Source organism: Cebus imitator, unplaced genomic scaffold, assembly GCF_001604975.1.
Source record: "Cebus imitator isolate Cc_AM_T3 unplaced genomic scaffold, Cebus_imitator-1.0 Scaffold304, whole genome shotgun sequence".
NCBI lineage: Eukaryota > Metazoa > Chordata > Mammalia > Primates > Cebidae > Cebus > Cebus imitator.
Window position 1 is genome coordinate 2378663 of NW_016107619.1, and position 15715 is coordinate 2394377.

A 15715-nucleotide genomic window follows, 5' to 3' on the forward strand; every position below is an offset into this window, starting at 1 on the left:
GAAAAACTCTAGAGCAATGGAGTTTAGAACTAGGTAGGTTCTTAAAAATCCCCAAAGTCTACTCTGTCAGTTTATACATGGGGAACAGACTTGGAGGTCACATCACTTTCTCCAGGTTGCACAGCTGACCGGAACGTACCCACCCTTGTCTTGCCTATAAGATCCAGCCCTTTACTGGGTAAGCCCTTAGGGTGCACAGTAGTGCTCTTCATATATGGCCGTCTTCCACGTATCCACAAGCAGTATCTGTTAAATCGATTCATATGAAGACAACTAAAAACCCGAGTTAAATTTAAAAGTGTCTTGTTCCAGTCCTAAAAGCACTGAGAGATGACTCAACAAAGACAAGTTCAAGTATTCTTTATTCAAAGTTGAAAAATGTACCATACTGCATTATTGCAAAAATTCACTGGTACAAAACACTTTGCAGCTGGTGAGAAGGCAATAAAAAGTTGATTTTTAAACTCATTACTATAAATTATTCTTACAGTACTTTGCAAATTCAGAATTTCAAACTGCATTTTCTTTTTCTAAATTGCCCACAGTACTCGAGGTTCCTGAAGCTAAGGCAGCTGTTTCAGAGAGGAGGGGGGAGGAGGTAGCAGATGTCAAGGGATTTCCATTTCTCTTTCGATGCCGACATACTTCAGGGCATCAGCCTGACTGTATCTGAAACAACATAAAAAGCACGTTTGGTGGATGACCACCCATCCAACATGTGCTGAGACTTAACAAAGCCTGCTCAATACAGTGAGTGCATTTAAATATCTTTAAAAAAAAAAAAAAAAATACACATACATCCAGTTACATGGCTGCCTGCATAAGGGTACATTTGTAGAAGCAACGCATTGGTCTATGTTGCTGGCCATCTAGCTGAGATGCTGCCAAGTTCTGAACTGAACAAACCTGGCCAGAGCTCTGCCCAGCCTTCCCCTATGCCTCTGAAGCAAGTGGCCCCAGGAAGGCAGGTGCACGTAATGATGTTTAGGCCTGACACGGAAAGACAAAATAGAACCATGGTCTGGAAAGAACGATGACCACAGCAAAGAGGGCCAAAGAGCAGCTGTCAGTCACTCCCCCAGGTGAAAAAGAACTGGAGTGCAGCAGACACCCAGAAAGAAGCACAAGAAGCCCATCTGTGGGGTGGGGCCACTGGGCCAGCCCAAGGAAGCTGGATAGCCTTGTCTCCAACCCCAGCTCCACCCCCAACTCTTCATTCACAGCAGGCCTGGAATGAAGTGGCCTTTTGGTAAAGGGGGCCTTTCACTCAGACCTCATCTGCCTCACTGAGAGCTCTCGGCTGTGCAGCAGACATTAAAGGCCAGTCCGAATATGTGAGAACTCAGTACTCACAAACAGCTTCTGGAAGGGATGTATATGGGGCCAAAGGAGTTCATGAACTAGACAGTCATCTGATTGTACTTAAATCTGTATTAAATTTATGACTTAAATTTATCCCACAGAGCTTGACAGCATCAACTGGCAGCCTAATGCCTAATCACACAGTTAGAAACCATCGGTGGCTCACAAGTGCCAACACCTCCCCTCCAGCTTTTCCCCCAGAAAGAACCCACGGGTGACCAAGCAGCAATTTGACACCAGCACCTTTTAAAATAATAATCTGTGTAATAAGTATTATAGCAAACAATAAATTAAGTAGATCTCATCAGTAAAGATATACATAGTATACTGTCAAGTAAAACCAGGTTGCAGAAAAATCTACAGGACAGTGTGATCACATTTACTCTGGAAAATGTTCCACAAGCAAGCATGCAGCATAATATGAAAAAGTCTAGGACTCACCCAGCTGTCAACAGCAGAGTGAGAAATGGGGCTTTCTGCATGGATTTTAATCTGTTTTTAAAATAAGCATGACTTGTATAATAAATAAATGGATAATGAATACCTAAGAGGAAAGTGTAACCTAATTCCCCACTAATGCCCATGGCAAACACTAACTTGTCAAAAAAATTCACCCCCCACACCTCAAAGACAGCACATCTAAAAAATATTCTTTGTCCAGAGTTCACAATCCAGTAGAAAAAGCCCTTAGAGATCATGCTAGAAATGTACTTTACCAACCTGTAATCAAAAAACAGCTCTTCACCAGTCTGGATGGCTCTCTTGGCAAAAATACCTATCCTGTGATCGCCGTTAACCATCATAACTGGGAAGAGAGACACTGGTGTTAGTGAGCATGAAGACGGGCAATGGGTGGTTAACTGGCTTGTTCACATAACAAACTAGCCCAGACGTATTCAAGTCCATCATCACAGGATTGAAAAGGGAGCTCCAATTCTGACTTCAAAGGTACCTACCTTTTGCATAGCAGTTTGGATTTACCGAATGATTTGCAAAACGAATTTTGTTTCCCTTGCGGGTTGCATCCACCACAAAAAAAAAAAAAAAAAAAAAAAAATAAGCACAACCCAGTGAATAATTTCAGTTTTAAGTCAATTAAGTTATGATGATTCTGTAAATGCAACTGGTTATAGTTCTTCAGGGTTTGCCTGCAAAAGCAAATAAATCATTCAACCAACTTCATTATGTAAGAAATGACATTTGGAAGAACATACTATTTATTGTTACAGGTTAAATTTAATCACCTGTAATTCAAGATGGTTATCTGACTCAAAAGCTATTACTTATCAACTATAAACATATCTTACTGAGCAAAACACAGCCAAAAGAAAACAGCATCTAAATTCTTCCGAACATCAAGAATAGGCATTTTCACATTTAAAATTAATTTTAATGTCTATGAAGCATTCTTAGAAAAAACCTACTACTTCCAACTAAGAGTTTCTCTGAATATCTTACATGTTAAGCCTACCTCCATTTTCACATAATCCCACCAAAATACTCCCTACAGCCTTACACTCTACCCTAGAACATACATCAGCTATGCAAGAAGCTGCCTTTCCTCTCAGTCCTTTGAAAATATCCAGGGAAGTCTGGAAGATGCTTTAAAATGCAGTGCTCCTCCCTGGTCAGAAGCACTGATCGGAGGAGGTGTGCTGAGCTTCCTGAACACAAGAGGTGAGCAGCAACAGAGCACAACGTCCCCTTCACGGCTGGAGACTGGTGCAGCACCATCCACAGATGGCTGGGACTCTAGCAAGGCGGTTTCCTAGTATTTGCTACCTGAGGAATTCCTTGCTCCAGTTCCTTTCCAGCCAGCAGCCCCTCATGCTTTTGCGGAGATCTTCCTTCTGGTCACCTCACCTCTACCTTCATTTCTGAAGCAGAAATTGCATGCGGCAAAAGGCTGCCACATGCAATTCAGAGGAAATCACTGCCTCCCAGCTCAAAAACATACCATTGTTCAAGTTGAACAGAAAGCTGCACATGTATTTATCATACACTTTCCCTCTTCTGTCAGCTTCATCTTGAGAAATAATCTAAAAAGAAGGACACAGGAGAAAATTCTTTTGGATAAAGGTGATCAAGCCTGACAGAACACATAAAAGCTCACAGAGTGAATACTGGACCTTCTGGAGAATACTCAACAAAAAGGGTCACTACTGCCAAGTTCTCTTTCCCATTCAGCCTGCACACTGGACCCCAACTCAGAAATATTTCCACATCCCAAAGTAATTATCCTTGGAGAAAGTAAGAAACAAAAGTCTTTTTGCTGAGTTAAACTTACACACACACACACACACACACACACACACACACACACACACACGTTGGCTCATGCCTGTAATTCCAGTACTTTGGGAGGCAGAGGCAAGTGGATCACCTGAGGTCGGGAGTTCAAGACCAGCCTGTCCAACACGGAGAAACCCCATCTCTACTAAAAATACAAAATTAGCTGAGTGGTGGTGCATGCCTATAATCTCAGCTACTTGGGAAACTGAGGCAGGAGAATTGCTTGAACCGTGGAGATGGAGGCGGAGGTTGCAGTGAGAAGAGATCACGCCACTGCACTCTAGCCTGGGCAATAAGAGCGAAACTTCATCTCAAAATAAAAGCGGGGGGGGAGGGGGGATGGGACACACAAATTGGGTGAGTTGGTTCCAAACTGAAGCTAGCCCTATGATTTTTCTGTAACTCAACAATTTAAAAGGTGAGTAACTAATGACACTGTTGTTTCTAGGTCCTTATCAACTAGGTTGTGGATTTAAGCAGGACACTATGATAAAGCTCTTGTTCTCCCTGTTGTCCCTAGATGAGAAAAGCTAAATATGGCTAGAATCAAAGCAATCCAGTTATTTTTTTTCCCCTTTGAGACAGGGTCTCACTTTGTCGCCCAGGATGGAATACAATGACACAAACATGGCTCACTGCAGCCTCAACCTCCCAGGCTCAAGCGATCCTCCTGCCACAGCTTGCAAGTGGCTGGGACTACAGGTATGCTCAGCTAATTTTTGCATTTTTTTGTAGCAATGGGGTCTCGCCATGTTGCCCATGCTGGTCTCCAACTCCTGAGCTCAAACAATCCACCTGCCTCAACCTCCCAAAGTACTGGGATTGCAGGAGTGAGCCACCGCACCCAGCACCATCCAGTTACTAAGCATGCAAATCCACAACCTGCAGAAGTCCAGGCTGAAAAGGCAGTTAATGGCAATTCATTTCCAATCAAACCCACAGACCTACCTAATGAAATCAATCTAAAATAAAGAAAAGTTATTATATACAATGCCACCTGAATGTAGGTGATCAGTGCCTTACCTCTCCACAATATTCTGAGATGAATTCATTTTTCTGCACAGGATCTTTGATAAAAATCCCCCAGCCTGCCACATCAGATGGTGCCAGCAATAAATGCTAGAGAATAAAACACAATCATATAATCAGAAAAGAGGGTAAAGATGGACTAGGGACAAACTAGACTACAGAATAAAAACAAAGCTATCGCTGTCAATCTTCAGACCTGTTCTAAGGCAGTAATGGAGCACATGGCTTCAGTCAATGTGAAAGCTGCTAAGAATGGCTGGCTAAGTATGAAAATTATGTTTTTCTTACAGAGCAGAGAAGTATCACCGTCTTACAGAAAAAACTTTTGGTGGTGTTGGTTGTCTGCATTACAGCTGCACTTTGGCTGCCTGGTCTCCTCAGCCCTTGATTTCCTTAAGTAATTTACTTTCATCCTGAATTTAATATAAGGGCACCACCAAATCACTCTTCCTCTTCAAAACTTTCCCTCTACTTCCGTCAGGTGACATCTATTACCAGTTATAGATGCCCTCGAGGACACCCCGATTCTTTACTGGCGTTTGTTCCCTCTGAAGCCCACAGCAGCTTTCTTTTGGATTTGTTCTTCCACCCCACTTCCTCAGGATAACGTGAAAATCTACCCAGAGGTGGCAGCATGATCTTGTCAGTCCAGTAGTCTGTTTTCAGCAGAAAGGCCAATATGATCACTGCAGTAAATTACATAGTTAGGGATGTGTTCCCCAAAACATGCCAATTTTTCATCATGGCTCATTATTATGCTTTCATTCAAAATTTTCTTATGACCTTTACAAAGGCTTCCTGATCACTCAAGCTTCCAATCTATTCCTATTCTGGAACATCCTACCACTCACCTGTGAGGTGAACTTCCCAAATACCCTTCTGATCAGAAACTAAATTATAGCTAAATACTGCTATGCAAACGAAACCCAATTGGTAAAAAGTACCTATATAGTTTAACATTTTTAAGAGCTAAAATATGTCTTACAAAGAGGACATGTCAGTATCAATAGTATTACCCTCTTTCTGAACAAAGTGAGGAAGCAGTGCAATGGCAAGTTGTTTGGGGGAGAAAGGGAGATTTTTAGGTCTGAACAGGTATTGCCATCAGAAACTCAACCAGCATCACTGTGATCCAGTGACCTCAACAGATATATAACTGCCTAGAGTAAAACGGTTTAAATGCCTAAAAGAAAAAAATCAGAGCTAAAAACAAAAACAAAAAACCTACCACCCTGCACAGGTATTGCCATCGGAAACTGAACCAGCATCACCGTGATCCAGTGACCTCAACAGATATATAACTGCCTAGAGTAAAACAGTTTAAATGCCTAAAAGAAAAAAATCAGAGCTAAAAACAAAAACAAAAAACCTACCACCCTGCACAGGTATTGCCATCGGAAACTGAACCAGCATCACCGTGATCCAGTGACCTCAACAGATATATAACTGCCTAGAGTAAAACAGTTTAAATGCCTTAAAGAAAAAAATCAGAGCTAAAAACAAAAACAAAAAACCTACCACCCTGCACAGCTATCTGCCATAAACACAGACTTTGGTTCAAAGACACAAGGGAACAAAACCAAGAGAAGTTCAGTGTTTTGCCTGGAGCAGAATTTCTGGTTGAAGGGGACTTGCTGGTAAAAAGTGTAATCTTGATCATAAATAAATGGTCCAACAACCTAAGATATGTCTACTCTACACCCCCCAACACACATATACACACACACACACAGCATAAGAGCAGGTTAATGGGACTGGGAGCCTGGGGGATTTGATCTCCTGCTGCTTTATAAGTCTTGTGACTTTGGATTTCCTGTACCCGTAAAATGGGGTTAACATATATTCCTCACTCACAGAGTTGTCAGGATCAATGAACAAATCCACTAAAGCACTTAGAACAGTGCCTGCTATTTTTACATGCTTAATAAATGTCAGCTATTATTATAAGAAGAACTGACTGAAGAAAAAAACCTATCATCTACCCACCCCCCCAAAAAAAAGACAAATTTCCCGAATACATGTTGTTGCGGTTTCTTTTGCTCAATAATTACTTCCTGACTGATACAGTTAAAATTACCTACATACAATTCCCAGAATTCAAATATATAATTCCTGGCTGGGTTTTTTTTTCAAGGTTATTAAACAGGAACTAAGTCTATAAAAACCTGCCATGGGAAATTTCATCGTTTACCCTACATAGTAAGGAACCTAAAAATACTATCTGATGAGAATGAGTCTGTGTTTTGATAGAAATCACCGTTTATTTGCATTAAGGATACTAAAGAGAAATTCAAATCTCTATATTTCAAATCTCATACCATGAATGGCTACTTCTCAGAATTTGCTGGTTTCTCCCACCACCAGAGTATGGTGTTCTCTAGAATACTGAAGAGACTGCCCCATAGTGCATTACCCAGAGAAAATTATCAACACTTTCTTTCTCATCAGTTGCACCTTTCAAGGATCACTTTTATTTTCTGCCCCAGTGAAATCATCCAAGACAATCCTAAGATTGGTATCACTAAAAACAACCTTCCAGAAGCAACTTGTTGCTCACCTTTTTGGAGCCCCGCTGAATACTGCAGTTCTTACAGGATACATTTTTACTGTCCCAATGGTCAGCAGCCCCACAAGTAAGACAGAGGTCAGGGTCACACTCTCGGACAGCCAGATAGCATGGACACTGCTTGGTGTTGCACTGTGCTTTGCAGCGGCATCCCGGAAAGCGGTTTTGACCTTCAGAGAGAGGTGTGGAGGTTCTTCACTCATCATCAACACCATCACTATCACAATCATCACCATATGCAAGAACTTGCAGAAAGATATGTCGCAAGGGCTGTACTGAGCATCTGACTGACTCTCAACCCTCACAACCACCTTATTACTCTACTGTATAGACAAGGAAATGGAAGTATTAACAGCGAAGTTAAAGCTGTTTGTACTGAAAAAGACCACCATTGAGTTGTTTTTCCATTTTTCATTTGTTAAATAGTGAATAAAGGGTTTGGATGAAACAATATCCATGGTCCTTGACAATTCTAATAGCTCCTAGTTCTAAACACTCCCTTAGTACTCAAGCTTCATGTGCAGTTTCATTAAACAATTATAATAATCCCCTACATTTATGCTACATTCCTTTATTCTGAAGGCTAAAACCTTCCTAAACTCTGACAACTTCTGGTGCCCAAAAATTATTTGGGTAGCTCCTTCTAGATTCCTCTTACAATCTGTGCCGACTTTAATATGACTTAATTTAAATGATCAAAGAAGAAAAAAATAAAATTCAGGTTCCTTTAATACAACTTTGCCTGCCTCATACACATAGACACACGACACCCAGGCGACTGACTGGTCACTGGCATGGGGCCAGGTATGGGGCTCAATCAATACCTGTAGAATCGATGAATTTCCTAAAGTAAACAAGGGAGTGCTCCTGTGTTCTTACTTTTTGATTTTTTAAATTGCTGACCAAAGGCCTATTTAGTTCTCATGCAATTGCATCAAAGCAACAAATACTTACACTCTGAACTACATTGACAAAACTTTTCACAAAAATTTTGTGCTATCACACAAGGGCACGAACTGTCACAAGGCTGCCGTGGATGATCACAGGGTTGATAGTTGTAAACATGGTTAGAGGAGCCGTCTGAATAAAGATAACATCATGCAGGCCAATGAATCCAGGGAGATGGGAAACGATCATACACAATTAACAAGAGTACATTCTTCCCTACTACCTGTGGAGTGTAGCTGGCCTTCCTTTACTGAATGCATAATGTTACACATATTCCTGTTTACAGAATGATGGCAAAAATACTCTCCCACCCCCAAGTGCTTGTGAGCTCCATCTAGAGCAGGGCTACATCTCAGTCCCATCCCAAAGCACTCCTCCTTCAACTGACTAAGACTCACACCTTCCAATCAGCCTCCACTTCACAGAAGAGAACCAACTGGGGTCATCAACAGACATCCTCCATTCAAATTGGTTTAATGTACAGAACGCAATTATATAAGAATAACCCAAGCTCTAATCCAGTTACTATTCTAAAACAAATGAGAACAAAGCAGACACTGTTAAGCCAATGACAAGGGAAATGGAAAGATGCTAACCCTTTTTCAGCTGTATTTTTCTGCAGTGTGCAGCCCACAACCTGCAAAAACACAAAGAAAATGAAACATGAACTTCTGCAGGGAAGCTACAAATCCAACAGAGAGCTGCCTGACTGGATGGATCTCTCTGTGCCATGAACACACAGTGCGTTAAAGCCAAGAGTCATGCTCTCCCCCAGCTAATTTCTTGCCATAGTTTGGGGCAATTCAAACAGCTTGATGGCTCAGGCTGCCCCAGGTGTGGCAAGACGTCATTTCCTGTGTTTATCCATGACTCCTGGTCAGGACCCCTGAGCTCCCAATGCTGCACAAAGCAGTAGGTGTGTCTGTCTGTTGATTTATTCTGATGTGGATGGTACTGATCACTTTCTCTAATTTCAGGCATCATTAACCAATCAAGTAAACTACATGGTCAGAAATAATTCAACCAAAAATTCAGGAGCATCTCCTAAAGCCTAAATTCTTATGGGGGAGAAAAAACACTTGATTTTTTAAAATTCTAAATTGGGTTGACCCTATACTTTCTTTAAAGTAACAAAATGTAACATGAGCCTGTACACAATTTTTGAAGCATAATCTAACTGCACCCTTACCTACCCAATTGTGTTTCTCGTTTTTAAAAATGTGAGGTGGAGGTATAGGGAGATTAGAGCAGATACAAATCAAACCAGCCTGAAAACATTCACTAAGGTAAAGGTAACATTCACACAGGCCTTATTAAGAGTATCGGAATGGAGTGCCACACAACTTAGAAATTCAAGCTCCTAGAATAAAAGATACTTCTAAAAACTGGCCCAGAGCTCACATCGGAAAGACAGAACATTTCATGTTGTTAATTATTTATGTAGCCTTTACTGCAAAAGCTACTAAGTTTTCCTTAACCTACCTAAATGCGTCTGGTAACCATAATTTTAAGTACTCTTAACATGCCAAATATACTGAAGGCTGCTGTATTCTTATAGAAAAATACTAGCAATTCCCAGTGGAAATAAGATTCCACAGTTCTGTTTTTGATGGCAGTTTAAGGTTTTTAAAAACAGACTAAGTAGAAACCAACAGCAGCCCTTAGGAAGGGCCTCACGGGCAGCGTCTGTCTGTGTTGACTTCTCTAAGAGGTTCATGCAGACTTACCTGTGTTTCCTCTTCTTTTTCCTTGGAGGAGTGTCCACATCCTCAGCGGGAGCTGGAGCTATGATGCTAGATTCTTTGACTCTAAACTCATACACCTGACAAGAGGCACAGTCACAGAGCCATGAGGACAGTCTTATTCAGGCCAACCATTCTTATACTCATGTATACCACATAAATGTTTTTGTCTCTTCTGTGACACTGCTAGATGCTCAGGATATAACAGACATCACTCTCTCTACCCTCACACTGGGGGTAGCTGTAATTATATTCTGGTCAAGAACTGTGATGCTCAATTTAAATTCTTACTAGCTTTTAAAATCTAACCTTAAATGTCTACAGTGGGGAAATTCTGTAACCTACGTGAAGAATAATTTTCATTCAATTCCCTCTTGAGAAGAAAAAATAATTTTTAGGAGATGAATAGGAACTTAGTAATAACCAAGAATTTTCTTTTTTTGGACAATGAGTACATTTTTATCCCTATGTTTGAGGCTCTTTTAACAACATTTTTATTGGATATCTTACCTGTCTACATGTTTTGGTCCCAATTAACCTAGCAATGGCACAGAAATTGTCATAGTAAGTGCCAATGAGGACTCTAAACATTGAGGCTTCAGCACCACTCCACTCCACATTCTCAGGAGGCTCAATATTTGGCTTCATCTTTATTGGTGTTTGACACCGAGAATTTGCTTCTACAAAACCAAATGTAAGCACTGGTCAATAAATGATGACTAGAAATAATATTAAGAAGTAAAATTCAGGGTGTGCTTAAGAAAAAAGCAAAAAGATAAGGACAAGTAAAATCCAATCCGTAAAATACTAACTTATCAGTAGTTCACATTTTCTCTCTAGCCAAAACTACTGATAGAACATCAAGAATATTAAACCAAATGATCCGAATTCCATTATTCCCTAGCTGAGAAAGATCGAAAAAGAAAAATGGCACAAAGAATGAGAATAAACTGCATCATCAACTTTCCAACAACCAAGCAGGGCAAACATCACAAGCTAGGATAGGGGTGGAGGCAGGAAACAGAAGCAATGCAGCTACACATTCTTGAGATAGCGCTGGTCTTAGATTTCTCATTATACTGAAAACTAAGAAAATTATTCAATGTAATATATATCCTTATATCCTCACATTATAAGCTTTCACAGAACAGTAAAACCCGATTATTAAACGTGTCTTACCAGAGGAGCTCGAAGTTTCGTCTTTCTTCTCTTCTTCTTCTTTATCATTGTTCTCTCCCCCTGTTTCAGTGCCTGCTTCCCTATCACTGTCCGTATCCTTTGATTCCAGCACATTAATGGTGGGGGTGCTGGGCCTGCTACTGTTATTGGGAAGCCGTCCTCTTCTGCGGCCTCCTGGGCGTTTTGGTGGCGTCTTTATCCGCTCAGCAGTGAGAGCAGCAGCAAACTCTTTTGCTCCCTCCTACAAAATAAAAAATGTTGACATCAGGGCAAAGTTCTAAAACTCATTTTGATGGAAGAGAAAAAAAAAAATACTGTATAAGCAAAGTTAGTCAAAAAATTTATCACATTATCCATTTATCGCAAATAATCATTTGCATGTCTAATATACTTCTTTTGATCTGCTTTTAAATAGTCTGAAAATTTCAGAAAGAAAAACATGGGTTCTATATATTCCTAGGATGGTACAAAAATCAGGCAAGATAGTTTTAAATTGTGAATTTGTAAAATATATTAACAGGTTATAATTAAGTTAAAATATAAGAAGATAAAGTATGAAATACACTTCATGTAATAAAGTCAATTATTTCTATGGACATACACCTATGTAAAAGTGAATCTTTACAGAAGAATCATATATATAATGTGCACGGAGTCAGAATACCTATATAGAGTTTAAGACATTGCATACATCTTTATGTTAATATTTAAAGTATACAAAAACACAAAACACAAACATGCTTGACTTTATCACTTCCTGTCTTACTATTAAAACATCCAACCTTTTTTTTTCCTGTGAAGGATACACAGCCACAGGAAGACATAAAAGGAGCTTCAGGAACAAGACTGTGAGGGTTACATTTGGCATTATGAAGTACAGTAATCCAGTCTCAAAGTATAAAACAATGGTAAGAGCATGGTTTATAGAGACCACAGAAACATTTCAGATGAGCCAAACAAAATTCTGCCTTGTAAAGAATATCATAAAACAGTGCTCAAGAATTCCATTTTTTTTCTTTTTAGTGGAAATAGAAGGGAGAAGTTTGACAGCAGTCAACAGTCTTATACTTCATTCTACAAAAACCAAATTGCTTAAAAATAGGATACCTTCTGCAGGTGCCATTCAATGAATCTTCTGTCCAAAATCCAACAGGCAATATATACCCATTTAGTTCCTAGGTAGGAGTGGCTTGGTTCAAAGAGGGGAAATGGTAAAAATAAGAGAGTACCCGTAAAAAAACAACTTTTCTACCTCATATTTTCCTAACCCCTTACCTTTTCTCCATCATTTAAAAAAAAAAAAAATCTGTGGGATCTATCATATACCTGAAATGACAGTGCATCTAAAACTCAAGCAGAGGGATATGGCTATGAGAAGGGCTTGGGATCTACTACTGTATATGGTTACTGACTGCCTGGTTTGTAAGTGGACTATCTGTGTCTCACACTCTCATAGACTTTGTGGAAGGCATAAGAGTCCTTGATCCTAAAGACCTTGCTGAAGAGATAACACAGATTTTAAAAAGAATAATACCACATTAATGAAAGACTAAAATGTGCAGTACATGAGCTATGAAAGAAACAACATGGGTGAGAAAACTGTCTATCATATGGCCCATAACAGCATGGGTGCAGACAACATTAACGCTGACTTGATCACCTCCACCAAAGTGCAAAATTAAGTCCTCTCAAGTACCCTCTGGAAAAATAAGGCACTAAATCTTACCAAATGCTGGTAACACTGTGGTCCACAAGGTTTGTTGTCTAGAGCTGTTTCTGTGTTCTTCCGCTTGTAAGTGTTGGGTGTCGCATGAAAAGCTGCAAAATAAATGAAACGTAATGAATCTAATATAACTATAAAATATGTTTTCATTATTTTTAACATTAAGATTAATAGATTATAATCTTGCTAATATGTGGTTTACATTACTTTATACAACTTTCCTTCAAGCTCTTACTGAACGATCACAATGTATTCTCCATTCCTCTTCCTTCAACCATTTAGCAGGGAGAAAATACAGTAAATTCTGGAATTATTTGTGATTTCTCATTTTTTTTCCTTGCAAGTAAAATTGATACACATAACTATGGTTATAAACATTTACTTAAATTGAATCATTCTCCCTTTAAGCGGTTGATATTCCCTCTACAATTAAATCAGATTTCCTATTTTTAATCAAAAGAATTCTGACATACAATTTCTTATTTCAAAAGAAAGGTCAGCAATCAGCTTGTCAAATGGGAAGCAGAAAGAGATACCAATTGTAAAAACTCGTTTTTAAAGATAAAGAAGACAATCCCAATTATTAATATTCAGTTCCTCTGAATCATACCCAATCCAAGAACCTGGTGAGAGCTTACAGTGTCTTTCCACAGAAAATTACGATGTCAATACACAGGTTTTAAAAAGATACACCATTTGAAACCTAAAATTCCAAAATAACATAACAGAAAGATTCAAATGGTGATGTACTGCTCCATGAAAATGGTGTGAACACTGACAGCAGTGCAAACTTCAATTTCTTGTAAAAATCTTGCTTCCCCCATGTACAAAAGGCAAATGCCGGAAATGGACTATTCAGAATTATACAAGATGAAAATTAATTTGAATTAAAAACAAGTGACATTTCCACAAAACTAATTTTTTAAATAGTTACAAAAAGCCATACTTAAAGACTGATGAGAAAAGAAAGAAAAAAAAATAGGACAAAGCTGTGTTTTTAAAGAAGAAAATTCAAGGCTCAGATTCTGTTCCAAATGTGTGAGCAACGAGATCCAGACAGCCTAACACCATGACTAATTTAGTGCTAAATTACGTTCGTTTAGGAACCTGAATACAACTATTTTTCTGTTTATGAGTTAAACTAACATTGTAGCTGGTTCTCTGAAGAAAAAAATACATAATAAAATATATAAACCACTTAACAAAAAAGTGACAATGAAATACATAGGAAACAAGAATATTCACAAAAATAAAACGATCATTAGAGAACACAAACTTTATACAATTAAGTCTCAAAACCTAAATGTAAAGAATAATTTTCCAAAACTCATCTAGAAGAGACAGAACATTTATCTCTACCAGCGCTACTAGTTTTTAAACTGTACTGAAAATACAAGCTAAAGTACGTAGAAAAGACAGTTACAGTTCTTTCAGAATTTGTCTAGCAGGCTTTCCAGGTTTTTGTTTTTTTAAATCAGAAATTCCCCCCACTCAATCAAACAATAAATAAGTAGGTAGAAAAGAGAAAGAAGCTTCAGTTATAAAGACTAGTAAGAAGGCAAAACCATAAATAACTACAGACAGTATAATTAAACAGCTGGAAAACTCCTAAGAATGCACGGAGAAACTGATAAACATGAAGACAATGTAGTAAGGTAGCAGCAGGGTACAAAACAGAAGACAGAATGCAGAAAAAGCCCAACAACAGCAACAAGTTTAATATCTAGAAATACTCAACAAAAAAATTACAAGAGTTATATAAAGAAAACCAAAGAAATAATTTAAAAACACACAGAGAGGTGACCATATGGTCAGACCCTTAAATTTTAAAAAAAGGTCATTTATAAATTTAATGAAATTCCAATAAGCATACCAATAATTAAAAAAAAAAAAAAAAAACTAGACAGACTTTGAAATGTATATAGTCTAGGTGAAATGTATATAGGCTAGGTGCAGTGGCTCACGCCTGTAACCCCAGCACTTTGGGAGGAGAAGGCAGGAGGATCACTTGAGGCCAGGAGTTCAAGACCAGACTGAGCAACACAGTGAGACCTGAAAAGAAAAAGAAAAGAGAAGAAAGGAGGGGAGGGGGAGAGAAGGGGAAGGGGAAGGGAGGGAGGAGCCAACAATGGTGGTACAAGCCTGTAGTCCCAACTAGGCAGGAGCCTGGGGTGGGAGAATTGGCTGAGCTCAGGAAATCGAGGCTGCAGTGAGCCATGACTGTGCCACTGAACCACTCCAGCCTGGGTGACAGAGTAAGACACTGTCTAAAAATAAATAAATTTGTACAGAAAAACAAGAATTGCCAGGAGATCTTTGAATGCTGCTTCATAAATTGTAGACAGACTATTAAGAACACAATGTTGAGAAAACCAAACACATATGCCAAATAGGCAATGAAGAAAATATCTCAAAACAGTAAAAGTTGAACTTTTCAGTAAATGAAACAACTAGGCAACTTTGGAGATGAGAAGGAGGAATCAGATTTATAATCTACATCATATTAAATTCCAAATGGATTAAAGATTTGTATGTTTAAAAAATAAAGCCGAAAACATACTAGAAAAAATAGTGAGAAACCCTTTATAATCTTGAAATGAGAAAGCTAACTGATAAATTCAACTACTTTTCAAAAAATGTTTAAACTGAAAGGGCACGGTGGCTCATGCCTGTAATCCCAGCTCTGTGGATCACTTGGGGTCAGGAGTTTGAGACCAGCCTGGTCAACATGATGAAATGCCGTCTCTAATAAAAATACAAAATTTAGCTGGGTGTTGCACATGCCTATAGTCCCAGCTACTCTGGAGGCTGAGGCACAAGAATCGCCTAAAACCGGGAGGCGAAGCCTGCAGTGAGCGAAGATCACACCACTGC

At 39.1% G+C, this 15715-nt stretch overlaps 1 protein-coding gene and 1 pseudogene across 12 annotated transcripts in view; one reads left to right on the forward strand and one right to left on the reverse strand.

The window, feature by feature from the left end:
- Positions 1–343: 343 nt before the first annotated feature.
- EZH2 (enhancer of zeste 2 polycomb repressive complex 2 subunit) overlaps positions 344–15715 on the reverse strand; it is a 76753-nt gene continuing 61381 nt past the window's right edge. For 10 of the 12 annotated variants that reach the window (XM_017502899.2, XM_017502898.2, XM_037729393.1 and 7 more), the window contains 12 exons: positions 12845–12936; positions 11119–11359; positions 10450–10619; positions 9925–10019; positions 8794–8834; positions 8204–8329; positions 7241–7419; positions 4678–4773; positions 3320–3401; positions 2319–2399; positions 2083–2167; positions 344–669 (listed from right to left, as the gene is read on the reverse strand). In XM_017502899.2, coding sequence (XP_017358388.1) covers positions 609–669; positions 2083–2167; positions 2319–2399; positions 3320–3401; positions 4678–4773; positions 7241–7419; positions 8204–8329; positions 8794–8834; positions 9925–10019; positions 10450–10619; positions 11119–11359; positions 12845–12936 — 1349 coding nt within the window. In that variant the 3' untranslated portion in view covers positions 344–608. The remainder of the gene's footprint in view (positions 670–2082; positions 2168–2318; positions 2400–3319; positions 3402–4677; positions 4774–7240; positions 7420–8203; positions 8330–8793; positions 8835–9924; positions 10020–10449; positions 10620–11118; positions 11360–12844; positions 12937–15715) is intronic. The other 2 variants (XM_017502901.2, XM_017502903.2) reach the window with 1 other exon arrangement.
- Positions 14256–14329, forward strand: LOC119467561 (annotated as a pseudogene).